This window comes from Lineus longissimus, chromosome 2, assembly GCF_910592395.1.
Source record: "Lineus longissimus chromosome 2, tnLinLong1.2, whole genome shotgun sequence".
Lineage (NCBI taxonomy): Eukaryota > Metazoa > Nemertea > Pilidiophora > Heteronemertea > Lineidae > Lineus > Lineus longissimus.
In genome coordinates, this window is record NC_088309.1 from 9,014,325 (window position 1) to 9,042,253 (window position 27,929).

General features: G+C 38.7%; 1 protein-coding gene across 6 annotated transcripts in view; it reads right to left on the reverse strand.

The window, feature by feature from the left end:
- Positions 1-27,929, reverse strand: part of LOC135482534 (autism susceptibility gene 2 protein-like) — a 157,606-nt gene that overhangs the window by 105,929 nt on the left and 23,748 nt on the right. For all 6 annotated transcript variants that reach the window (XM_064762642.1, XM_064762641.1, XM_064762640.1 and 3 more), the window contains exons 3-4: positions 6,649-6,951; positions 1,613-1,651 (exon numbers count right to left, since the gene is read on the reverse strand). In XM_064762642.1, the coding sequence (XP_064618712.1) occupies positions 1,613-1,651; positions 6,649-6,951 (342 nt within the window). The remainder of the gene's footprint in view (positions 1-1,612; positions 1,652-6,648; positions 6,952-27,929) is intronic.

Consider the following 27,929-nt stretch of genomic DNA (forward strand, 5'->3'; position numbering starts at 1 on the left):
CAGAAACTTCTAAATGGGGACCTCCAGAAGATATCATCACCGAACATCGACTACTATAGAATCAAAGTACGGCTTTTCATCACCAACTGATTTACTCGAATTGACTTTCAATTTTTCATTCCATTAATCTTGGTACCGATTGGTGATGTTTGATAATGGTACGCTCGGCTGCGCGCAGATACCACTCCAATAAACCTATAAAGAGACTATCACTGGTCAGGTGGACCGATGTGTCAGGATAACGATTCGTGTCCGCATGACTGAGTCAGGAATTGACACCATTGGTGAACGGATTGGCTCCTTCGGATGTCTGGTGGTGTGGGGATTTCTCTGGTAGACAGGTAGACAGGGTAGACTGGAAAAGAATTCTTCCCTGTGGAGGGACGGGAGGTCGACGGCATGATGGTAACTGGTAAAAAAAAACGGCTGCTAACGCATTACCCATAAGGGATGGCAAGAACAATACATTCTCAATGGAGAACATCAGAGTTTGTACTTATAATATCCATCCTCAATCCGGATTTCATGACAAAAAACTAAGTACATTTCACAAACCAGCAATTAACTATCGTTCAAGTGTACTAATAGAGTGAAAATCAAGCACTTGGCAAACCGACCACGATAATTCAAATCATGGATATTTCATACCAATTGCTTTGCTAATAGCAAAGATCTGTCATGTAGCGGTAATTGAGTCAACAATCTAGTACCATCCAAAGTCATATTAAACTGGCATAATAAATGACCACTTGATTCGAGGAGAGATTTTTGAGATGCACTTCAAATGCATTAGCACCGGTGACAGATAAAGTGGCTGGCCTGGCAGTAAGTTGTTACAAATTTCATTAATTATGTTGAGATCGATGAAATGCATTTGGTGTACACAGCGAGGATGTCTGAAGCATTCTTGATCTGTACACTTCCCGGGATGACTGGCATTTTGATCAAATGAACATATGATCACACAAAACGAAGTATCACAAACTTTTACCCAAAACTTTGACTTCATCAAGTGATTGATTGGATAAATGGTGCCAATGGACTGGAAGCCACGACCCCAACTGCCTGTAACGGGGGGGGGGGGGGCTGGGGGGTGTAAACGAGAACATGCCGGTTTGTCACCGATATAGACTTCTCATGGCGAACAATCTGTAAGACAGATTCTGGGGAGACTACTCTCACATCACATTCTGAATCAAAACCCTTGGGCAAGGAAAATAATCCCATAACATCATCGACAACATTTCAAAATCTACCCAGCAGCTACAGTTTTGTAAAATAGCAACGAAAATTGATCCAAGAAAGTGTCTCTCAAGGCAAATATCTGGAAGATTGCTCATCTGATTAAACCAAAACCTAAGGGACCTGGGTTTCTGTTTTGTCCCCTCAATCATCCTCATATGGAGAGCAGTCATTTAATGACACGCAATGAAGAAATATCCAAAAGTGTGGCATAGTTGCAACTGGAGAACCATGGCCACGACTTGAGTTGAGAGCCCCTCGTCTTGAGGATATACACCAAAGACACTTCTTGGTATGATTTGGAGGGATGGCCATAATCAAAAATAAAATCATCAATTGTTGGACTGAGAAGATATAAAAGTGTACTTACTATATAACCCCGTCCAGAGTGTGTTGTAAGAGAACTTTCCTGAAATGATAAGTGGACATATATCAATCCTTAAATTGTGCCAATGTTACAGATCAAAAACTACCTCAAAATTCATTTGATGTTGAAGGTATCAATGGTATTTTCTTTCAGCATGCAAGACTTTGTAACTTATACTAAGAGAGTCGTCTAAATTTTATGTTCAGCAGATTTTTGGATATCAAAACATTTTGCTCAGGGCCAGCTGGAGTAAGTCAAAGACAACACCATAATTAATGTCGCCAATATGTAACATCTGTGTCAGAATGAAAATTATGATGGAATTTTTGATGCCATCTTTATCAGATTCATATAGAATTTTTTGTTATAAGTTAATTTCTAAGATATCGGTAGGCCTATATGAATATTTAGGAAATTTAGGTACCAGTTATGGAAATAAAGTCCTGCTCCCTTTTAACTCGCACCTTTATGCCACCAGTCAGTCAACAACTACAAGTCATGACTTATCAGCACATGATGTCTCCGCCAACAAGACACCAATTGGCAATACACCAAGATGCACCATGGGTGAAAAAACAGCGAAGAAAACGGAGAACTACAAAGAGACAAACTAATGCGCGGAAGGACTTAGTGGATGCTGACACCTTTGTGGGGAAAAACGAGAATTTATTTGTAAGATTAGCGCCATTTTAAACTGTTCCTTATTACTTTTTCATCACGGGTAACCATGGTAACCAAAAGAGTGAGTCAGTGTCAGCAACAAGATGAGATATCGCTAAGATATAAATATGACTTCAGGGTAAATTCACACCTATTATGCGACCAGATATGACAAGACAAACTTTCTTAAGTAACTATTCAATCTTTTTCCATCATTCAGAGAAAAATTGATTCTTTTTCTCCTGCGAGTGAAATAAATTTGTGGCAGATGAAAGACAATTGACCATGTGTGTCAAGTTCTTCATAAAGGGGAAACCTCACAGGCAAAAACAAATACCTCCACATCCCTGTTTCCTGTTATTTATCTAACAGTTACTTTAAAATCCAACCATTAGTAATATTTGAAAAATTGACGCCTGGGGGATGGCGTCAAATCACACGATTTTTGGCACTGTTTAATATCTTTAGGAAACATTACCGGAACATTTTCATATTGCCTACGGGAATCTTTTTGTTTCTCAATAATTTTTGTATCCATCCAATGGGGTAAAAGCCGTTTGATAAGCCCACAAGAAATAGACTACTCGAAGTTCACAGAATGCGAAATCAATGCAGTACACATTATGCTACTGAGCACAAGAGCACTATACATTGAGGGGAAAAGTCTGAAGTGACTTGAAAGCTTTTCTGTCAAATTAGTTTCTATCCATGAAATAATTATCTAAAATTGTTTTCGAGAGCACAGAATGTAAACAAAAGACATGTCATCGAAAGTACACCATACTACAATTCAGAAGCAAGGATAAAATAGATTTGATTTTTTTCATCATATAAGCAGGCTAAATTGATATCAAGTGAAGAGATTAGCACATTTGTGTGTTAGACAAGGACTCGTAATGTGAAGTTTTCCTCCATGTTTTCCCCTCTCATTCCCCTGACGATACTCGACAATTCATTACCGAGGAAAGACTGACACTTGAAGCACAGCTTCAGCGATGTTCAAGCATTTCTGACCTAGGTAATAAGTGTAACAATTTCAACATAAAGTGGTAAATTTGTGATGTAGTTCTGCAAGTCAATGCCTCTCAAGTCCCATACAAACTTCGACTAAGTGCATTAACCCTATAACACCTGGAGGCGCCCTATGACGCCCGCCGCCGATCCCCCTGGAGGCACCCTATGACGCCCGCACACCCATATTCAAATTTCGCGCGCTTAGCTTCCGATCTCCTTCAGTGCGCCGCCTATTATTAATCTATGAAACTTAAGCTTTCAAATGCCCGGATGAACAATGGTGGTTGCTGTAGAAGTTTTTGAGATATTTGACGATTAAGTTTTTGTTTCTCTTCAAGCCAGTAAATTCAGGTTGGACATTTGAATTGCTGAAATGGATCGTTTGTTTGATTCCGATTTGGATGTACCCTATCTAATAGGGAATTTCATCTTCTTTTAAATAAACGGGACTTGTAATACATTATTTGGAAGTTCACCTATGTCATTTTGTAAAAAACTGGACCCATCGCAAAAAATGTGATTTCCGGGTAAAATCACGTCGGGGCCTAGTGGAATAAGCACTTGCGCTGGCAATGGCTCTAGGTGTTATAGGGTTAAAATGGAGAAGGAGACAATTGGGTGAAAACCCTCAGATATGAACTAACAAATCACTTCTTGAAACAAATTTGGGGGTGCCAATGGAATTTTGCAACTTGAGAATTAAATCTGCACGAAATACTTTTTAAATGGCAAACAAATTGTCAGGGAATTTCATGCCTTTTAAAGACATGTTATTTTCTCAATGACAACTGCCCTCCTTGGCACCGAGTTCACAAAAACACATCATCATGGTGTGTTTGACTCCTAGTGACATGAAAGGAAACCACAGCCCGATAACTCCCACTTCCGATCCAGTCGCTCTACGCAAACAAGCCAACAATTTTTCAAAACGAAAGGTGCAAACGATTGACAGAACAGCGCTGACAAGGCTCCCAGATTATACAGCAAAACATAATTAATGAGTAACTAATGAAGAAAATGGTGTGCAATTTCCTCAGTTAGTGAAGCATTATATTGTGTTGCGTGATACACAACGGGAGATAGTGTGCCTACGTTCATCAATGAACACATCACCATCCAACCAGAAACCTCTGATTGCCTTCGATTGCTTATCACATTAAAGTTTTTCTCTATGCGACCGTGTAATTGGCTCGGGTGCTGCACCGTTTTATTTATCACCATCTTGATTCTGTCTATGAGTTTTTTTCATCTGAGCAGATCGATCGGGAATGGGCATTGAACCTGTCTCTCTCCCACCCATTATAATCAGGCAACAAATTGCCCAGCTGAGGCAAAGAACAGGGAAAAAAACAGTTGATGTGGGAAGTTTGATTTCAACCCCAATAGGTCCAAATCACATGGAGGGTGGGTTGGTGTTTTTCTTAATGCACATATTGACCAGATTCGACATCAGGGCCAAGAGCGAGGGGGGGAGCTGTAATGGCAACAGTGGCAGCCATCTGACACCAAAAGTTTGAACATTGTTTGAACTCAAGTCTATTTACATCCTGGCCCTGTAAAAAGTATAAATATTATCAAACAGTACCATCAACAAATAAGAACCATTTCCAATTATGGATAAAGCTAGCTCTCAGTCTTAAATTATTCATGGATAAACAGGTAACCATCCTTTTGTGCTAGATGCTCATTTTATGAATAATTGAAAGTATAACGATTCAAACCTTAATAGACCTATTTATCCTTAGGATAAAATACGAATTAAACTTGTATCACTAGGAAATTGGTCACAGTCATCCCACAGAGCACTAACTTTTACTAAACATTTCATTTGACAAACAAGTTTTATACTTCTCACATTAAAAGTAGTTACCCTGACATTCCTTATTTTGGGTAATGAAATCCAATTTCACAATTGGATCACTCGCAATTAAAACCTTTTCTTTGAGCTCATAAAAAGCCGAATGATATATTTCTCATCCTAGTCTTGTTTGAGCATAAAAAAAACAATTTTTTTGTCAATATCCTTCAGCAATAGCTATTGGATGATAGGTTCAGACCCCACATCAAAGTCGTCATATTCTTATGTAAGCCACTTCTGCCAAAAAAACTCAGTTTCCATGGTAACGGATATGATCTGTAGATTAGGGTGACAAGACTTTTGTCAGTGAGTGTGAGAAACAGATGCAGAACCAGGCGTAGGATACATGCACATCAAGTTGACAGAATTCGCCTTCACAGTATGAACTGGGGATATTTTTATTACACTCGAGTCAATTTTCTGCTGTCCCTTCGTGAGATAACCTCTTTTCCTCTCCTTCAGCTATCGGTTTAAAGGTTGAAGTGACCAACACACTTCCCGCTAAACCCCTTGGTATAGTTTTTTTACCCATTGATAACGAGTTTATTGCTACGATCGTGCGACAATGAAAAAGAAAAGTAAATAGACATTTCACAGATGTTTATCCTGATGCGACTTAAAAATGGACCTTTAAAAAGTTGCGATAATATACTAGCATGATGACTAAAAAATTGGCTAATACGAAATGATCTGCAGCAAACAGAGAGAACGTCTCCATTCAGCTGTGGATTAAGGTTTTTCACAGAGATACGAGAGGTTTACACAAAGTAATAATGTTCTTAAGTAACCCGTTTTTTTAGTGAAGAAATAGTCATCACCATGGCAATAGGATGCCGTCAGAATAAACCAGGTACAAAGTGTACAAGGCGTTAGCACCATCAGCATCTTCCGGTAATAGCCTAATGAAAACGGGTGTTATGAAGAGATAATGGTCGCCACCAGTGCGCCGGCATCAAGGCATGAATGCCGCCGATGGGGAAACTCATAAATTTGGAAAAACAGGTTCTTATATTGATGTGCTAATGTAAAATATTGGTACTGGCGAAGTGCATTGAAGCCTGTAAATTTGTAATCTTAAGGTATCATTCGGTGGACAATGATCAATGGAACCTAATGCAGCGTGCACAGAATCCCTAACCCATTAATTGATCAAATTTCAGCTGGGAAATCACGTTTAGTGAACGGGTTAGGGTGGGAAGTGAGGCGATAGTTTCAGCTGGTGGTAAAAACATTCTCCCAGGATGCCATTAAAGATTTTCACCAGATTAGTTCATTCATAATGAGACGTAAATAGCCATGACCGGTTAGAGGCCGCCATGTCTCACAATTAGAACCATCTATTTGAAACAAATTAAGTCTCCTGAGAGCCAATCAATTACAATCCGTTTTGAATTTGAGCTGAAGACAGATCTTATAGCAACATTTGCAATGACTGGTTTTTTCACAGCAATTTTGACAAATACACAAAAATATTTAAGAAGGCAAAATCACCAAGAAGTGTACTTACATCACTGAGTATGTCCCTGGAATTACTTCGCAGCGGGCCATTCGTCGTCACAGACACAGGTTCCGGTTCCGGTTCCACAATCGATTTGGCAACTTTGACACGTACAACGTCTTTCTCTATACTACATTTAGAGTTCTCGTCTTTTATACAATTTTCCTTTTTACAAACCGGTAAACAGTTTTCTTTCCGGATGCCCGGACTACAGTATTCTTTCCGAGAACCTAGAGTACAGTTTTCTTTCCGAGAAACCGGCAAACAGTTTTCCTTTTTACATCCCGGAGGCGGAGTAAACCCTGAGTGATTCTGGAAAACAGGAAATAAGAAGAAGGGCTTTAAAAAGGTGAAATATACAGCAAAGTCAATTAACTGTTGTGTGATGTAAATCCAAAAAATACTCCTGTGCCACAAAAGGATAAAGGTTCCCCCAGGCTGTTGAATGAAACATCAACAAAGAAGCTTAGAAACAACAACCTGAAAACAACGAAGAACATTTTCATTACAAAGAAATTTTTAATTTCCTCATTTACCTGTTTAAAAGGAGCATTTCTTTTTTGATAGGAGTGAAAGCTTATCAAAATCACTTATACAGGAGCACCAGAATATCAAACCGTGTAACAAGTTGTTGAACAAATTCTGAAAGTCCAATGCTCCTAGCCGAGATTACTAGAATACATATACGTGTCACCATTGAAAGAATACGCGTAACAATCGATGAAAAAATGCCAATTAATGTAATAATGCATACAAATTTGCCATTGTCCATCAAAAAAGTTTAAGTGGGCAAAAAAGCCACCAACTGAATGGACAATTGATGCAATATGAAAAACTCACAATTGTGAGGTATCAATCGATCATTTTATTATTATATGATGTACTTTAGTTGTGGTAAGAATGTGGTACATTCGTATGAGATGGCTTTGATGATAAATATATGATGAAATGAGACTTGGGTATATTATTATATATATGTTAAATTAAAACCCAGATTTGGTTGAAAATTAAGAAATCTTAGAATGGTAAACTCCATTTCAGCACCCGCACAAAAACCTTAGCAAGGCAGGGAGATTCACGGGATAACGTTTTTTTTTGGCGATATCAGGATTTGCCACATGTCTTTGACGATTGACTGACAAATAATATAACATGTGTTATTTACAAAACAGATACAATTTCCAAAATTACTTGTTTACAAAATAACGATCATCACAAAAGCATTTGTCGATTCTATTTTAGAATTCTAGAAAAATTTATTCGCTTTTAAACTCTTCCACCTATCAACCTTTTTAAACACCAAACAACTGATACAATTATATCCCATTTTAGTATTGATTACAAATTGAACAGTGAGGCTTGTTTTCAACCTTTTGTGATCAAAGAGAATTCATTATAAAAACTAGAACTATGAATTTGCTTGGCAGCAAATTGAATGGTCCCCACTAATTAGGGTTGAGGGAGGTGTGAAGATGTACAATAGAAGTTGTGAGGTAGGGAGGCACCTGGGTAGAAGAGCAAAGAAGGTAGTTGCTTTGTGGGATTAAATCAAGTACTTCAGTATTTTGGAGTTGTCCATAGGACAAGTATAATTCCTCCAAGATAGGACTAACATAGTAGCAGCATCTGGTTTTCCACAGAATTGGCTAGTGGTGGTGGTTTTCATGGCAGGCACAGCTGCTTTGGTCCATTTAGGAATAATTGAGTTGTCATTTGAAAAGGTATGCCGTGTCATGAAAATTGAAGATACCGTCAACCTTGCCAAAGTTGAACTTGCATATGCCGAGATCTGATTAAGTTGAAGCAAATTTCATGCTTTTCTTTTGAATAATCATCACCTAAGTAGACTTTGTGTAAGTCGAAGAAAAATCTATGGTCCCAAAAGGTTCCACTAAGGTGAGGTCTACTGTACTACGTTTTTTTTTGAGATGACAATTCAATTAAATCCTTTTTTATAGACAGGCAAATTTGATAGCCCCCACGGGCCCACACAGTACACGTATGGAGGATTGAAGTCTATTCCGTTTCGCGGATGATCTATTTCCGGACAAACACGCTCGCGCTTTCTCAAAATCACACGCTCGGTAACATTTAAACAGCACCCTACCCCTTTTCAGATGGGCAGGATGGATCATCGATAAGCATTAAAGGCTATTCCTTTATTTTATTCCTTCATTCAACCATGTCAACCGTCGTTCTTTGCTCAAAATACTCGACAGCTCGCTACTTCGGCAAAGAGATACCGCCGCCATGATGCATGAGGATATGACGTCACCATTACGGGGCGGAGCTTATGCTAATATACGTGTGATTGACAGAATTGTGCCGGAGATTTGAAAGCAAATCAGAAAAATCGGCGCATAAAAATTAACGCTTCAAAGTCATCAAAATTATCCAAATTTCGAAAAGTCTTTGGTGACGTTGAATGGTTGGGGTTATGTTTGGTGGTATACGGAAGAAAGATTTTTGGTTTATTTAGGTGTTTTAGAGAACACTCACAATAATGTTTGTGGGTGAACAGATAGATAGATAGAAGAATGTAGAACTTCCAGCAATCTCAATATGGTCCCCAGACTGTTGGTCTGGGGCCCATAACTACAGAAAAATTTCCTGCCTATACATTTGGTTTAAAATACCATTTTCAAATTTAATGAGCTAACATGGAGTTCCTTTAAAAATATATACTTATTTATCCAAGTTTAACAACTCCTTGATTTTTTAACTAGATTGACTAGGAAACCACACCCAGAAGAATTTCAGGTCAAAAAGAGCATCAAATATTTGCAATAAATTTCGGTTCACAATAATCATAGTTTGCTAACTCCCACCATCATTATCAGCGAACAAAGATAATCAGAAAAAATAATCCAAACATCGAAACAACATCTCAATTGGTATTCCAACATCGTGTTTAATATAACACATGAATAAAATATTATATAAGTAGCGTGCCAGGGCCTGATTTGTTCACTAAATACGAAAGAATACTTGCATCAGAAAAGTGTCAATATAATCCTTTGATAAAGGTTGATTGGCGCATCAATTATGGATCGATCCCTTTACCAATCAATACATGTATACATGTATATGATTTAATGATTCAATTTTGCTGGAGTGAAAATTAAGTGGGAGACCCTTGGGGAAAATCAACATTATGATAGCTGTGCAACCAATAAGCCCTTTAGCATTATAAATTAGTGATATTTAAATTAAGCCTATATGTTCCAGGGGCTGACTTTATTTGGACTGATCTGATAAATTGTCAAAATTGCAAGAAATAGAACCTCTTAATAATGATAATAATGTCCAAGTCTTAAATAGCACTAAATTAAGCTACTGGCCAGCTCTAAGCGCTTCTGAAGTGTCCTTCGAAAATAACGTCTATAAATTTGACACAAAGCTGTTCTTGTCCAAAACATAAGAATTAGGGAGGGTATTAGAATGATATGATCACTTGATTCTTCAAGGTCTCATATCTATGCACACAGCTGAGCAGGTTTAAAGTCTCGCTTAAGGCAGTTTTTGACGAAAGCCACAGACCATGCAATACATCTTCTGATCTAATTTTTCCAATAATTTTGGGAAGAAATACTGTTGAAACCTCAATAGTTGTCTCGTTTTACTTCGCAAAGAACACAAGTATGGATTTTAAACTTACTCTTTGAAGAATCTTAATGTTCCTTAACCCGATTTCGATACGGATCGGCAAAACCTGACCTTGAACTTCACAAACAAACCTCTCCAAGGATTCAAGTCAACAGGAGATCAGATTTAACCAAGAGTAGGAAATTTGTGGTAACGTTTCTTTTTATATCTTAATGCCGGCTTTGTTTTTGTTGTCAAGTTTTAATACGATCACATTGAAAAAGAAAATCTCTAGTTTGATTGAAGTCGGTTTTTCTGATTCCCTAGAAATTAATAAGCTGTTTTATTAATGTATCTTAGGAGAAATCGGATGCCGTTTTTCATTTGATGGGGATTTTTAAAATAGATATATAGAGTAGCAAGTTATTGCCTGGGTTCAAGCATGAAGCCTTAAATTAAAGTGCCCTGCAAACGAGAGATTTTCGTTGCAGCGACCTACAATGACAATCACCCAACAAAATTCTCTTGTGGTGCATGACATCGACTGACCTCAAGCAGAATGGGTTAATATAATATATCAGACAATATGACTCCCTGTAGGGATCACATCTTGATGTTAGGTTCATAACAGGGTGTTGACAAAGAGTTATTAGAAGCGATGAATTACGCCCAAATGATGAGCTCGACCAATATATAGACCATATAGAGGCCAATTTCAGGTGGAGCAAAACGATAGAAGAAATGGCATGCCAATCTCGTTAATAGTGCACCACAAGGCTGTTATCCCTAAAGTCTTCTCATGTAAATAACATTAATTAGCTTAAATGTTTCCATCCAACAACTAAAAGATCATAAGCGCCACCAGCGATCCATTTCCTAGGCAATAGTTCGCTTAACTAATTGTTTCTTCTGTTTGCACGGGCCTAAGGAGTCAATGTCACAATAGCTCATATCCTCGTTGATTCTCGCTAACTCAATCCATGCAGGACAACTCATCCATCAAATCGAGAACCAGTGCAATTAACGGGATAAAATCAAATTTCATTTAGTGAGGAGTCCAGTGTGAGCTATTCTTTGTCTAATAGTGACGGCTAACGGCTTAACATGCTGCCGCTCCTGGGAATCGGACAAAAGTTGTTATGGTTACAGTGGCCACTGGGGTTGACAAATCGACAAGACAAAATGTGCTTATCCGAATGATAAATTGTAACAGCTCCCTAGGGGTGAGGTATGCAATTACAATCATGACAGGATTAATGAACAATTAAGTATCTTTCTTATTCAAGGCAATTCCTGGAGCTTTTACTCAATTAAGACATAATGCCATCAGACAATGGGTAAATGTGTAACCTGGGGCGAGTAACCAGAGCAAATATTTGGTTCAATTGAGCGTGATAACTCCTGGTTGCAGGTGAAATGGGTTTGATCCTTTAACCCTTCATCAGCCACCAGTAACTTGGACATGTAATCACGGTCGCTGCCATCATACTGTCAACGCCAAAACAGTTAAGCTCAGATAAACAGGTTTTGAAGATCACCTCAGGTGTAGGACACTGTTAAGTTCTGATGACAAATATGTCATTTTATGCAACGCATATGTGACAAATAGCATCAGAGTCATAAGCCATAGATGGCAAAAAGTTTGTGTGGCGTCAAAGAGATGAGTCAGACAACTTATTATAACTGCAATTCTACATTGTTTTCAACCAAATCCAACCATATTTCAAATAGACTATTAAGTAAACAAAAAGATGCCTAATGTTTAAATTACTGGAGGTGTAGTATGACAACAAATAAGATAGAAGTCATGATAATGACATAGGCATTATTACTTCTCAAAACTATTGTCTGTGATGTCGTGGTGATTCCTAACAAAAAGATGTTCTGGAAATGTTGTTGACTCTCAGCAGCTAATTTGGTTACTTAATGTTTTCATTTGAGCAACACCACAAATTGGTATCAACGGGCTAAATGTCAGGTGACTTGCTCGCTGATATTGTGTTACAAATGAAAGATGTTGCATTACAAATGAAAGAATATTGTTTTTAATGCAATGAAAGTTGTTACGCTCATTGCGGGGAGGGCGTTTGATAAAAGATAACAGATTTTGTGCTTTTAGGCTGTTGTGTACAGTACATGCAGTCAAGAAGCCAATATTGCAACGGTTTGTGTTTTACATATTTGATACTCTGGTGAGTCTTTCTAATTGACCCCAAAACTCAGAAAATACCTCATCAGTACCAGTGAAGTACACTATTTAAGGTAAAATATGGGAGATGACCGAATCATGTCTTTGAATTGATCCCTCAATTCCGTACCCTCAATTCGTGGATTATATCGAAATTGACCCATTTATGAAAACGTTTACAACTTAATTTACGATACGTACTATGCATTACAGATACAATGATAAAGGCTTCCATTGGTTAAAATATTGAATAAAAGTAAATACTCAACTGAGAAAGGTAAAATGATGAAAGTGAAAGTGTAAATGAAATGAAGATTCACACAAAGAACGATATTATTTTTTCACACCGCCCTTAACAGCTCCATAAAGCCTCGGAAATGATTACAAATCGAGGTAATTCATGCCGCTATCACCGCAGCTTACCTGTGACCGTCAGCAAAGTATCTTGAAATGGAAAATCAATCTGAATACAAATCTAATATTTCTGATAGATGCAATGTGATTAAGACTTCAAAGCCATATCTCATAATGGCACGCCGCAGCCATTTCGGAGCAGACTTTTTCCGCGATGCGACTAAACGCATGATTATGGTTTCCATTTGAGAGCTTTAACCATCCTCGCAGGCAAGACAGTAAAGTAGGGTTTTTCTCAAGTAATTTTCAGATTAAATTTACAGATCCACGCTTTTTAGCAAATAACATTAGAATCAACGCCTGGATTCTTCAAGATGATAATTTCTGTCTTCAAAGTAACTCACAAATACAATCGTTTACTTTTCTGATAGACTTTCCTAATCCAGTTTTCAAATTTGACAAAATCCATTTACCAGTATAGTGGGAATCAAAGGCTTCGCTCTAATCTATTTTCCAAATGATGACACCGCGAGACAAGAACAGACCATTGGGATACAATTTATCAAATCCCTATGGCATCAATTACGCTATGATATGCAATCTACGCGCTTCAAACAAAAAAATGCGATATTAAATTTTTCAGCTCAAATGAACCATGCTCAGAATAATTTTTCAGATATTGAAAAGTAGGGTTTTTTTGGGTGAATCTACCGGAAATCATTCTGTCTGTACGTTCTTTGAAGAAAGAACATTTCATACGCTACACCCTTTTTACAAGTAATAAGAAGAATTTATTCTTGGTAATACTGTCAACTCGGCCAGAAATCTCAATGAGTGTAAATGTCATGGAATACCTGTGGTGGTGCTGCCAAGCGAAAACATGCAACCTCTCCTATACCTCACAATATGCCAGATAGATGACTTCCAGGAGACCGTGAGTGGGAAACAAGTCTACACCATGCATTAAATGCAGTCAAGATTCAAAGAGTCTGTGAACTCTGGTTACGTTCCAACACCCCGCAGTCAGGAAACCGATTCCCAATCGGCAGCCGGTGATCATTGTGTGCCATCTCAATAGGAATAACGAACCATATCAGCACGATACACAGTTAACAAAAAGATGATATAATGACCAACGATTAGTAATTACCACCGTTGAGGCAAAAGCGGCCATTACAGATTTTGCGGCCATTTTCTTCCCATGATGCAAATTGTATGTTTTCATCGGCGACCATAATGATGATAGTGCTCAGGGGTATCATCAGGGGCCGCCATTTTCGGAGGTCTCTGCGTGGCTTGTCATTATCTTCATTATGCTCCAAATTATGCCCTCTGGAGGTGGAAATTGGGCCATAGGAGAATCGCTGGAGTTCATTATTAAAATCATATTGATTTGATCACAGATGCTGGTTTACAATAAACCAAATGGACTGGCCTTTAACTGTGTTTCATGCGCCTTAGGGAAGTCTTCTGATATTTCATCCTACACTATCCCTCCGGCCATCTGATAAGCACCAAACTCGCGGTAACACTTGGAAATAGTCAACACATACGAACATGCTGCGATTGATATATTCCCATACAATTTGAGATAATAACTGCTCTCATAACTAACTGCCACTCAGCCCATTATATCCTTTTGATTTTTATTTGGTCACACGTCATTAACAGGTATGACCAGTTACAAATGAAATCAACAGACTGCATGATATATCACTTATACCATAAACTGATACAACCAACAGCGGTCACAATCCGGAAGTTCAACCATTTCCCAAACACAAAAACCATCTCTACTTATCCCAATTCCTAAGACATACAAGAGCCAACAAATACACTGGTAAAAAGTTAATTCCTTCCCAATAATCTCGCGACATAAAAACCATGAGATGAGGGGAATTCGTGGTGGACTGCATGGTTCAGATCTATCAAGATCAGAGCTTCCATGCCAGGAATTCCCCGAGGTGATACAGAGGCTTAAATAAAGTCATCATTTGCAGAGATCAAATGACTAATACCCACCACGGGCTAGGCTGCTTTTACACCGATAATGACAACATCATTGTATGTCTTCGGAGACGCATCCCGGGGATTAATGGATCGCCAACCGCTATTTGGGCAAACATCATATCATGATATTGGCGAACGCAGCCATGATCATCAAAACATTAACTCATCACTTTCTTCTACTGATACGGTAATGTCAGCATTTTTGGCTGGTTGGAAATTTTTGCTGATGTCACCTATCATGATATCGACATCGCCCTCTGCATCAGAGATAACAGCTGTAATCCTGGTTTAACATTGCAACTAAAATCTTTCTGTTGCCTGCACCTATTTTCATGATCTACTGCTGTTATCAACCCAAATCCTAATTAAATAGTAATTTTTCTCTGCTTTCTAGGATTGTTTAGATTTCATGTGATTCTTTGTAGCGCAACATAAGACACTATTTGGTCCTCATTTGTAACAATATCAGGCAAGAAACCCAAACAGAATCATGCCTTTTCTACACTTTTTCACCCAGGCACTGAACACATTTTCTAAAAGCGACTTAGTTCCGTAGCCTCAGAGCAACCCCATGGGATACAAGATAATTGCTTTCTACAGTGTTAAGAAAAAACCCACTATACACAAAACGCACATCCCCAAAGCGTTATCTTTATAGTTCCAACATACGCATTTGAAAACAGCCATCAAATAAAAACATTTTCCTGTCACCTCCTTCCATTTTGTTGTCACGTCTCACAAAGGTGCAAATTTTTTTCACCTAGAGGCAGAAAAAATGCATCTTTTTGACCCCATTACTGCCAGGTGGTTCTCCTGCAGGATAAAAAACATAAATGGGAACACAAAAACCCTTGCTTCAGGCGGAGAAATCCTGTCTGCAGGCAAATACAGAGGTATGACAACGACAATTCGTAAAATGACACCAAAATGATTATTTACAGATTTTTCCTTTTTTCCACTATTTCTGTTGTTGCAAAAGTTTTTCTTGACACCATGTCAGGAATCACGCAGCAGAGCAGGTGCGGTGTCAAATGCATGGCAAAGGCAAGAGTCAGTCAGTGCTCCCCTTTAGAGGCCTCCAACAACATCACAGATAATACAGCTAATTTCTACTAATGGCTCAAAATTATATGGTGTGATAATGCGCAAGTGAAATATTATCTTCTGGCCGTTCAACAAGCCACAATCACAGCCGACAATAATGGCTGACATTTCAGTTGCCGCCCTTTTTTCTGAGCGTTTGCAATTGTTGCTTGAGGTGAAATTGGCAAAAAGATCAAGTAATTTATCCTTAAAGGCGCAATTAGAGACCTGATGTGACCAGCTTTATTGAAATTGTGAAAATAATTCATTCTGATCTGATATTAGCGAATTTGCAAAATTATCTCGCAAACATACATGTACTTTTAAAATTATCCACCACAAGAACCTATGACAATCTCAGAATGCAAAAATTTGCACTAAAACCACCATATCATTGAACAAAGTCTTGGAAATTTTCAAACAACTGCTTCACCTTCTGCATGACCGAGCAGAACATTGGTGGAAAACAAGACAAAAGGTTTAATTGAGAGAGAACAGGTATAATTATCGGGTCCATTGGACCAGTCAATTAAGACAGAAGCACATTTCATTAGACAACAAATGCGATTTGCCTAAACTAATTGGTTAAACTTTCTAATGTCTCGTTTTAACCCTTTCGTTACTGTTGACATATAGAGTGGTACATATAAACTCCAAAGCATGACCATGTGGCCATGCCTCGCCTCATATCAAGACCATTTGATTTGAAACCACAGGAGATGAAAGGGAATTAAACTCAACATGCAGTGAATGCATTTTCGAATGCCTTATTAGTTCTATGTCTCAAAGGTGGTGTGGCGAGGGAACTTAATTTTGACCAGTGTTGTGTAAAGCAGCAGGTGTTCATTGGTCAGAAGCAACACCCCCAAGCTAACAGTTTGACAACAGTAGGTCTGAGAAAGTTTACAACCATTCCAAATGCACACCATGTGTGCAACGAGCAACATTACTTGTGACCAGAACAGTATGTTAGCTGTGTAAATGATATCCTGAACACACCCACAGCCCACTGTTTGACAACACAGTTAGGTACCATGAAGTTCATTAACCATCCCTAATGGACACCTTAATCAAATCGAATCAGGAAGCAGATAATTGTATTGAACGGCTAACAAAGACATGATCGTGGATCACACGAGATGCGCTGACAACAATGGCCGCCGACTGATGTCCATCCGCATCATTACCTCAATGGTTTTTACAGACGTGGAGTATAGGTAATTTGGTGTAATAGCGTGGTTGGTTTTGCTGATGGTCTCTGCTTTGTTATTAGTGATTCATACCATTAAGAAGTGACTTTGATGAAAGATAATGGTTTCCCCTGAACTCTAGGGCAGGAGTGGCACGTCATCATGGCTACTCATACTCGACTTACTCGACTTCTGTTTAAAGGATTCACTAGGGTAGAAATGTCTCTACTGGATTATTTCAGGTGAGTGAACATGCTTATCTGGGGCGTTCTCCATGAGTATGAATACTGACACTGTGTCACAAGGTGACAATCAGGATGAAGTTCGACCAAACTTATGCCCAAAATGAGAAAAACGAAAATTGTCAGTCCGAACATGTCCAGAAGTCTATGAAACTTTCAATTGTCCACTGAGCAATTCATTACCCACAAACAGTCAGATAGAAATTCAATTTATGTTGGTCAGAAGAAGGAATGTTGAAGAAATGACAGAAGGACACAAAAAAATGTCTTCCTTTCTCCATAAAACTTGCCACATATCCAGGCAACATTGTTTTTGATACTGCTTGTGATGAAATCAACAGCTAAAACATAAGCCAGAGCTGCGATAAGACGCTCATTCTTTCACCAGCACAAGAAGATTACATCATTTTTCACCAGTTACCGCATAGTGGCACAAAGAACAATTCTGACGTACAAAGATAGATGAAGCCATGCTGAAGTCATCAGAAGAGAAGGTGGTCAAGAACAAAAGACAAAGTAAAGAAGAATGTTTTTGTCAAGCTTCTCACTGAGATTAAATGGTCCCATTGCTCGAATACCTAAGGTTTCTAATCAGGGGACTTTTTTCAGGTAAAACAGGTGCTAACTCACTTCAGACTTGAGGTTTCTTTAGATTACGGAAATGTGCGAAATTGGCGGGTTAAAGCGATTGGATTACAGTAAGAAAATGGCAAGACAATTTCCATTGGGATCAGCTTACATATTGATATTGCTTTGTACGCTGAATTTAATAAACTAATAGGTTGTATTGGTAATTGAGACAAAGAACAACAACATGATTAATGGAAATGAGAAGCCATGAAACTTTGATGGCCTTAACTCTGTAGTTCCGATAACATCTCTGTAGAAAGGAGGTTCTTGAAGACAAAAATTTCATGTCTTGTTTACGCAGCCAGTAGTGCTTTGAAACTCTTGTGTAGTTTGACTGATTTCAAAGACAATCTTGTAGAGAAGATGCCTTCAGCTTGTATTCAGATTATACTTCTGTGTTTAGATTTTCAAAACCATCATATCCTCAAATAGCTGTTTGCTGCAGGTCTTGGTGGATCCCCACAGCTTGGATATTCAGATATCCAACTTGCATGAGGGATCATAGACTGGACTGCATGGTTGTAGCCTGTAGCCATCACACTAGGAAAACATGGCCAGAAAGCATGAGATCTCCCTCACACCCCCCCCCTCCCTCCCAAATGATGTTTTGTCAGTGTGCCCATTAAAAGTTCTTGCAGGAACCTGTCAAGGCAATCAGTGGATAAACTGTCTCGCCACCAAATAGACTAATCACCAAATGATAGGCAATTCTCCACCTCCCTTAGCTGATTAGCACCATGTGTTAATCCATCACTAACAAGCTCTTTGCATTAGGGCCAATTAGACCGAGCTGGGAATGGGAGGAATGGTGGTCAAATGGACAAGATGGGAGAACAATGGAGCATTGGTAACCAACGGCTAATAGGACCAAATAGACATGACGGAATTAACGGACATATTAACAGGGGGCTATCTCAGTCTTGATACATTAACAGGGGACCATCTCAGAATATTAACATTGTTATGGGGAATGACAAATACTCCAATTGTACCGGCAGCATCTCAGATATGAGGGAAAATTGCCTTTTTCAGGATGGTCGTAAATAGCCAAATTCAAGATACAGTGAAGTGCATTCAGGATTTGGCTGTTGCTTATCAGAGTCATGGCCTTTTTAAATGGACAGTGCTCAGAACAGATATGGCATTAGAGGAGCACAAAAAGATGCAAACAAAATCAGTAGGCCAGAGACCATTACCAAAATGTTTGATGAAGCATTTGTAAAAACCTACACCACAACATACACTTTTGCTCTTCCAAGAGCTAAATAAGACTGCCAATTAGACTTATCTTTTGACCCTGTTCTTGCTGAAACCACGGAACTAGACCACAAAATCAAGAGTCTGGTCAGACTGAATTGTGAAGAAATCTTTTTAACAAATGCACAACGAATGCAGAAAAATCCTAAACCATTAAAAAGAAGACCAAACAGGAATTGCAAAATCCAATATTGTTCACAAAGGGCTTTATTCTTTTACCCGTTTTTATAAAAGCCAAATTCCGTTTGATAAACCGCCCTAGTTTTTTCATCGTTTTTTATGTAGACCTAACCAGATCAGTGAAAAGGAAATTCGCAACATCAAAGTGAGGGGCTTCCCTAATTTGTCATGAGCCAAGATGGAATAGTGACGAAAGAACAAAATGATTGGATTCTTTCAACTCGACAATAGAAAGCATCTCTGGTTGTCTTTCACTTCTTGGCAACATTGGCTTTCTTTTCCCAGGTAAAATACTCTCTCAGCAATATATAGCAAAATTTAGCGAGGATACTGTATTTTGAAAGAAACAAAATAAACGATTATTCTATTTGCTTCAAACTTGCCAAACAATTCTTGAACATATAGCTCCAGCGATGACCTATAAGATAATGGCTTCCGCCAAGGGCATTGTTGGCGTGATGATAAACGATATTGTTGGCAAACAGATTTTTAGCAAACATACAAAAAGCGACTGCACATTAACTAATACAAAGAATAAGTTGTGTTTGTTGAAAGGGGTACAAAAACGAGAGCAGACCAATCCATTATGGGTGACAAAAAGCTAACAGCCAAGCGCAGAAAAAAGCAGCAGAAAACATCACAGAAGATAATGCTAACTCTCTCCTGAATGCGTTTTTGTCTGGTAAAAACGGTTCCTTCGGGAAGATGGGACTAAAAAGCGCACCCATGTTGCCCGGAGCAAATGGGTCAGATCAGCAAGAACTTGCTTTTTTTACCATTCATCCTCGGAGTCGCCACAAGACAATGGTGATATTTCAGTGAAATATGCAAAGGTAGTCTCTAATCAGAAGTAGAACATGGTATTTCCATATAGTTCTTTTTATGATGAAAACGAAGTAGGAAAAATCATTAAAGGATAAACACAGCTATTTAATGCCACCAATGAATCAATGTAAAACAACTTACGGTTTTGCATAGCTAAGAGCTTTCTGGATCTGATATACAATTTTGCCAGGAGGGACACATTCAAATATGATACATCAGACCAACACAAAAGGAACTGTCACAATATACCAGCGACAAAAATTAATCCTCTTAATTCATCAAATGGCATGCCGTCTTATCGCCGATATGAATTGGGGAATTATCGCCAACAGCAACAAATAAATAAATGAATTTACGAACCCAAAGGTATCGCAGGAAATATCGGTAGCACCCAGAATGTGATCGGTGAACATCTTTGATCTTAGGAGAATAGGTGTATTAAAAATATTAAATGATACATGGCCACAATTCAATAAGAACATCTATCTAATTGAATCACATTCAGCGTGATGGGTGTTACTGTGAATCAAAAGTATAGAACACGTTTTAGCGATATTTGAGAGGATTAAATGAGAAGGCCGGGAATTGCAAATCCCGGAAAAAACCAGGAAAAACTTTGATGATAACAAGTCTATTTGATGGAATCCCCAAATCTTTAGTGGAAAATTAGGTAGAGGCGAACCATTCAAAAATATGCATCTATTCATAAGGAGGAAACTGCCCCTTGTACATTCAGAAGCAAAGTGTACAAGTGCTGCCACCAACCCGTATTCACTGAAACTAATCTTTGAAAACACATTGGGTGCCACCTAGAGTCTTTTGCAAGAACTGAAACAAGTGTAACAACAGTAACAACTTGGAGGGACAGAGTGAGGGTCACAGCATAGACTGGTGCCATCTATCACAACAAGAGGTAACATGTCTCTTTGAAACACCTGGTTCAAAAGAACGAAATAACTTCTTCTTTTTTTTTAGCTTCATATTAAATGGCATATTGGCAAGCATTGTTCTACCAAATCTATACCTGGCTACATAGTCTGTTAAGTCTTATTTTGTTCAAAAAGATTCATTTTCATTTTGTAATAAACTCATTGTTTTGCAGTTTTCATAGGGCACAAACTCTACAATGCCACCTGGCAACAGTGTCTGACATCAGGTCGAAGAGAACCATAGAGGGGGAAGGTCAAGTCTGTAGTATGCCCATTTCCAGGTTAAAAGAAGTCTGCATATGCACCCTCTTTCTATATTTGTGAAATGATTTCAAAATTGTGCTAAAAGGATGTTCACAACTTGAAGGGAAGAGTTTAATACATTAGCTATCAATTCTCACCCTGGATCACAAGACCCAATTTATTAGATAGATAGTGATTGTGACATGTTCAAAATTACCCCAATATGATGGCATATTTGAGTAATAGCCACTTTTCAACAGCCTTGCTGTCAATTCTTCCAAACATACAATAAGATAAGGAAAATCTACTCAAGAAGCTGCCTGCTCCTTTAATATCACTGATAGTTTGTATGTAGCTCCTTGTGCAGATTACTGCAGATTGTAGTTGGCATCAATGATGGCCTAGTGAGCCAGACTTTGGTACCTACACCAGATACAATGTATCTAATCACCAAGGCATCAGAACTGGATATGCAGCCTATCATTATATGCCCTAGTGATCAATAGATCAATTAAACAGCACAGATTCAGGAATGATTTGAACAAATCAGTTTTTAAGTACTCTTGATGGCCAAATTTCATTGTTGTGAACTGAAAACAAGTATCGCCCTCACCTCTTTCCCAAATGGTGCCAACAATATGAGAAAAAAATTAACCGATTTGTTTAAATTGTAAACTTTCTGCAAAACACATGTCTTATGAATAATTAGATAATAAGTTTTGCACTCTTCAATCTTAATACTTCAGCCCATACCAAAACATAAATAAATGGGATTGCAGTATTTTTACAAATTATACCCATTCTGTTCGGCCATTCACAAAATGTCACCTGTTGAGTGGTTAAGCGATTGTTGATTTAATTATGCAAGTACTTGCTTAAAGGGTCATTAACTCACAACATCCTTCCTCTTTTTATGTCCATAATTCTTAACCAATTTTACTTTAAAATCACTTATTATTAATGAAAAAGTAAAAGTTCGATTGAAAGTAGAGGCTAATTTTTATTTTCAGAAAAAAAAGCCAGGTCGTAAAGACTCCATCAATGGCGCAATCATGCCTTGTTCATATCAATAAAGTACTCTCCACATTACACTAATAAAGAATCAGTAACTTATCGCCCAAATATCTGGGCTGCCACCCCGCTTTCCCCGCTTTCCCTGCACCCGCTGCCCGCCTTTCAGACTTGATTGTAAACATTTTAGACACCGACCCAATACAACTCTAATCAGATCAAATTTGTTCTGGTCTGGCGACATCGATTACCGCTTAAAGGGCTCGACCGACTATTAACAGCAGACGCCGCAGAAATCACTCTAACTCCACGACTAAACACCAGATGTCACTACTGCATAAAAGTAGTTCTTTGAATGGATTTCAATTCAATAGACTGAACCTTAATGTTACTATTTTCTTGCTTATTCAGTAACTGTATATAAACTTTTCAGGTTTTTTTCTTCGATCAGAGGTAAGTAAATGAAACAAATCATCTTTATCATTGCTGTATTGAAAAAGAAGATATTCCGTAATGATTAATAATAACTTCCATGTTGGATCTGTCCCGTATTGGTGTTTTGAGGCAGATATTACAACCACAATGCAGGGAAGTTAACTTTAACATTCCCCAAATCCACTCCACGTGATTAAGCCACCAGGAAGATTGAGCACCACCAACATCACTCAAGTGAATAAGTGCCAGTGGTAGAGCTGAAGCGATGTATAAGCCACATGATGAGCATCACTAACCAGTTGTGATTGCTCTCGTTTTCGATAAACACCTCCTAGATCCAATCATGAAATCAGGCGACACCAAAGACATTCTGAGCAAGAATACAACTAGCAGGGTGCACTGTAAAGAATTTGTGGTAATCAACGAGAAAAGGATCCACCAACTATTTCATGTTGCCAAAGTGAGCTGTAAATTTTTCCATGCATTTTATCTTTGCAGACCTAACTAACTTGTCCAGCCAGGCAGCGGGTAAAACCGAATCCCTGTTTTAAATCTCATTTAAGTATGAGGCAATCAATGTTAAGGGCCTTGCCCAAAGCACAAGCGAGCATGTGTCAGTGAAGGGTAAGTGAAACTGCATTGTTCTGATTATATATCAGTCAACTTCACCACAAGTCCACACTGCTTGTCTATACTTTCAGAAATAAGTTTATAAATCCGTTTTTTAAGGAGATTTCAGAGAGGTATTAATTGTTACACAAGAATCAAAAGAAATCTTATCAAAGTAATTAAAATCTAATATCAGGTGGACAATTAGAGCGATGCTAACGCTGGAGTGACATGTCAACATAACATCTTATGCTGGCTATGAATCCATTGATGTGTGCCCCAGGGGAGGAGGAGACAAACCCCACGCTGACAGCCTGACAATAGATACCTATCCCTGTTAGGTTGGTCTGATAAAGCGTGATGCATCAAGAGGACCACTGCGTGAGAAAGCTGGGGTGACAATAGCAACCATTAAGCCATTCCAGTTTTGTAAGTTAAATACTGTAAACCCCTTTATTTTTACAGGCCTTATATCTCTGCGATCTTTCCGCAAGAGGGGGTTATCACGAATTTAGAGGAACAAAGATGTTCAAGTTTAAGGTTTTATAAAACCGTAGCAAAAATATCAAACATCACTTTCAAATTATGCCGGAAAAGTAAAGAGGGCATCACAGAGATAGTTGGCTGTCAGGGCTGTCATATACTAGGTTGGCCCATGAGACAAGACGGTTGCAATATTTCAGACACTGATCAAAATCACCACGAGTTACAACAACAGATAGGGAACTGCCAAACAAGCTAGAAACACAAGGCAACACTGGATATCTAATGAGGAAAATGATAATTGATGAACAAACCTTAATCCTACAGAATCATAGTGTTGGTGAAAAATTACTCAATGCCAAAATATTACCTCCAAGTATTTTTGGACCAAAGCTCACCGAGACGGAAAAAAACACCATATCAGGCCAGCGCTTCACATCCACTGAATGATGCAGACCCCTCAGGGACTTTTATACCGCATTTCCTCAACTTGAACACCGAATCTGGACAAATAATGACTGAAAACCCCTTAGTTCAAATCCAGGAACTAGAAATTATCGTATTGAGTGCTGTGTCCATATGAATACCAGCCAGAAGCCTACAAATGCTCAACGTATTCACAGAGCGGCCATGAATGCGCGAAGCAACCTCAGAAAACTGCCGATAAGTCACAACACGACGTAATTGATACTGAAGGAGACTCTCAATAACTTGCAGCTGAAGTGGAGTAATTTCCTGCAGATTGCATTTCGAAGCTTGCAGTAGGAGGTCGTTAATAGGGAAGAGTCTTCAGCAAATACGGCCAAGAAGCCGCCCAACAATGGACGCTATCTGGCCAAGATGGTGCGACAAGTGCCATCCCTTCCTGCGATAATCGGATCCATAGCCACCATGATTATATTAACTCACATTTCACCATTGGTAGTGACCAGTTAATAAGAAGGGTAGTCGAAAGTAGACCTTCTTGGAACTTGCGCTGTCATTCAGACTTGCTGGAGACCCAACAAATCCCATCACAGTCAAGATGTACATTTTTATCCATCAGAAAACTAACTATTCAGGCATTTACAAGAGCATGTCGAGTAGGCCATCGACAGATTAAAAATCGCCACTTGTTCTTAAAGCTCAATTTGATGACTAATCACCTTGGATACCCAGAGAGAACGCCAAGGATGTCAAGGATGCCAGAGAGATGAGTTGATATCACAGATCCAGAGACACCTAGGAGACGACAGCAGAACTAAACAATTCACCTGCAGCTGTCTGATCGTCGGATTACGAGTGGTCGGAATATGAGTGGTCGGCATTTGGTGTAACTGAATTTTTAGGATATCAAGGGTGAAGGTAAATATATTAACGCAATATGTGGTATGTTGGCGCAATCAATATAAAGTGTGTGATATAGGAAATATCACACTATGTCCAGCACATGTAATGTGCCTATCAGGTTGAGACTAGTATTTTAGTCATTAGTCATGATATACATGCAACTGTTATGATTTGTAACCTGAGGCTAAAATAAGCAAAACTTACAAAATCAATAGTTGACACCCAAGGGGCTGGGAATTGCTGTCCTTTACAGAGAATTGTCTTGATTATGGAGGTCAAATTGAATGAGAGTGACTAATTTTGGGCTGAAATAGGTGTCCTCAAAGGGGAGGCTTTCCTGCTTAGAGAGGTTCCATTGTATTGTCCATTACTGTCCATCTCAGGTCGGTGTAAATAATAATACTGATCAATTCCATGCGTTCTCGTTCTCGGTCAATGCTTAACCTGGGTCTATCTCATTGAGGCTGCTGTAATATGATACCAATTTGGCTGTATTTGTATTAACAATAGCAATGATAAATGACCCAAGGCACCACTGGTCATGAGTCCAAACTTTTACCCCACCTCCTCTACCTTATGGGGTCAGGAAGCTGTTTTCGGATGAAAAGTCCATTCACTTCTTTCTAAATTATGTTCGCTCTTCTGATATATTGTGGTTTAAAAGTATCTCGGCAACAAATCACTAAGAACTGCCATATCAAAACAGCGTTAACGACCAGTCAATGAGCTCCACCTTAAGCAGGTAATCAGTCACTGACCCTGGGCTAACCTTCTCCTAAGATCAATCAATAAGCCAAGACCGAAACTGCCTCCTTGACTGAATACAAATTGAGACAAATTGGAGAACATAGCTTCAAGAGCTGCTTGTGAAACCTACATCAGCATATAAAGGACCTGCCAAAACATTCACACAGAAAATACCTGCACATGGGAGCTTGCTGGGCCCAGTCAACAACCCAACCTTCCAAGTCTTACTGGCAAGAAATTGCCTCCCACACAGAATACAAATTAAGACATATCAGATATTGGAATACATAGCTTCAAGAGTGAATGCTAGATTGGCAAAACATCACAAGAGATCAAAACATTCATGCTCTACTGTATACCTTGTAATAAATCACCTGTGGCAGGCAACCAAGACTCCTGACCACAGACACATGAACATATTCTGACGACATTCATCTCGGATGAGTATGCTTTTTCCAATAAAAATATGCTTTTTTGTGATTTTTATTGTATCATATTTAGGTTCTTTGCAAAATCCTCCCACAGCAGGCCTTGGTATCATTCCTAAAATGCATTATCAAAATGAGAGTTGATTTAAGAATCGATCCAAAGGCCTGCTATGGCAGGATGGCACAGGTGAAATGGCAAATGTTCCAATCCCAGCTGGTACTTTACCATTTCTGATGACAATCCTATCTCTATTAAACAAAGATAAACAGTAAGAGAGATGCCTTAGCTGCAAATGTTTTGTTGCTCTTTCAAAGATGCCTGAAATAAAACTCCACACACCATTTGTTATTTACCAAAGGATAAAATGATAAAGAAGACAAGAGCTGGTGATTCATTACACACTCTTCCCTTCCATCCACACAACCACCTTATCGACTCGCTTCTCCAAAGGATGCGGCTGATGTGAGTTTGATATGATTTTATATTGCTGCTGGATGAGTGTGCTGCTTCATGAGAAGTTGCGAGATGGGATGTGAACAACGTCAGTCCTGAAGAAGCTATTGTGGTCAAATCCAGTGAATGGATTGAACTTTCTAATGCTTCTGTACCCAAGGACACTTAACTTTCATTTCTGCATCCTTGAGCAAGGTAATACAGCCATGTCAGGGCAGATGGTCACCTCAGTGGTAGTAGAGGCGAGGGCAGGAGTTGGCTCTATATGTATAACAGGATTTGGGAATGGGGGGGTCCAGAAGTGAGAAATGTTAAGAAAAACCATCGACCCCCAAAGTCGATGCTATCGTCTTCAGAAAAATTAAACGTCAATTGTACGCTGAAACATGTCTAATCAATAAAGTCCACATCAAAACATCATGACTAGACATCGACATGATTGTTTACATCAAATAAGGCGGCCGGCCTTCTTACAGGTCATGGCTGGTGAATAACTTAATCAACTTATCTGATTTAAAGGTGGTCTGCTAGAGGTATTGTTTATTGGCACCTTATCAATGATTTAGTAGACAGTGAACCAAGTGCAGAGCTGGGCGAATTGTTAGCCTGTAGGTGAACTCTTTATTAGTAGAGTCACAGTGAACTTGTGGCAATAAAAGGTTATGATAAGTTCGGTTCCTTGTTTTGACCCAGGAATGCTTCATCCAAGTGCTTTGGTATATACCAGGGTCCTGCTTCATTCTTGAACCTGAGACCTTGGGTGATATGAATAAAGTCTAGCAATTGCTTTTACTTCAGTTTTGTACAGAAAGGCCCAGTGTAAATGTACATGGAGTTTTAGATAAAAGCATTTGCTAGTCTTTATTCATATCACCCATTGACTCAGCTCAAACTGCCAACAGCACAATCAAATCAATACAAGCAATTTGTGATAATCTTCAAGCATCATCTGGGTCAACTCCAAGCTCAACATAATTAAATGCCATACAATTAATCCTGGCAGAAAATGACACAGCATCAAACAAGACAATAACAAAACAACCTGGAAAACTCAGAAAAATCGATAGATTGGCTAAGA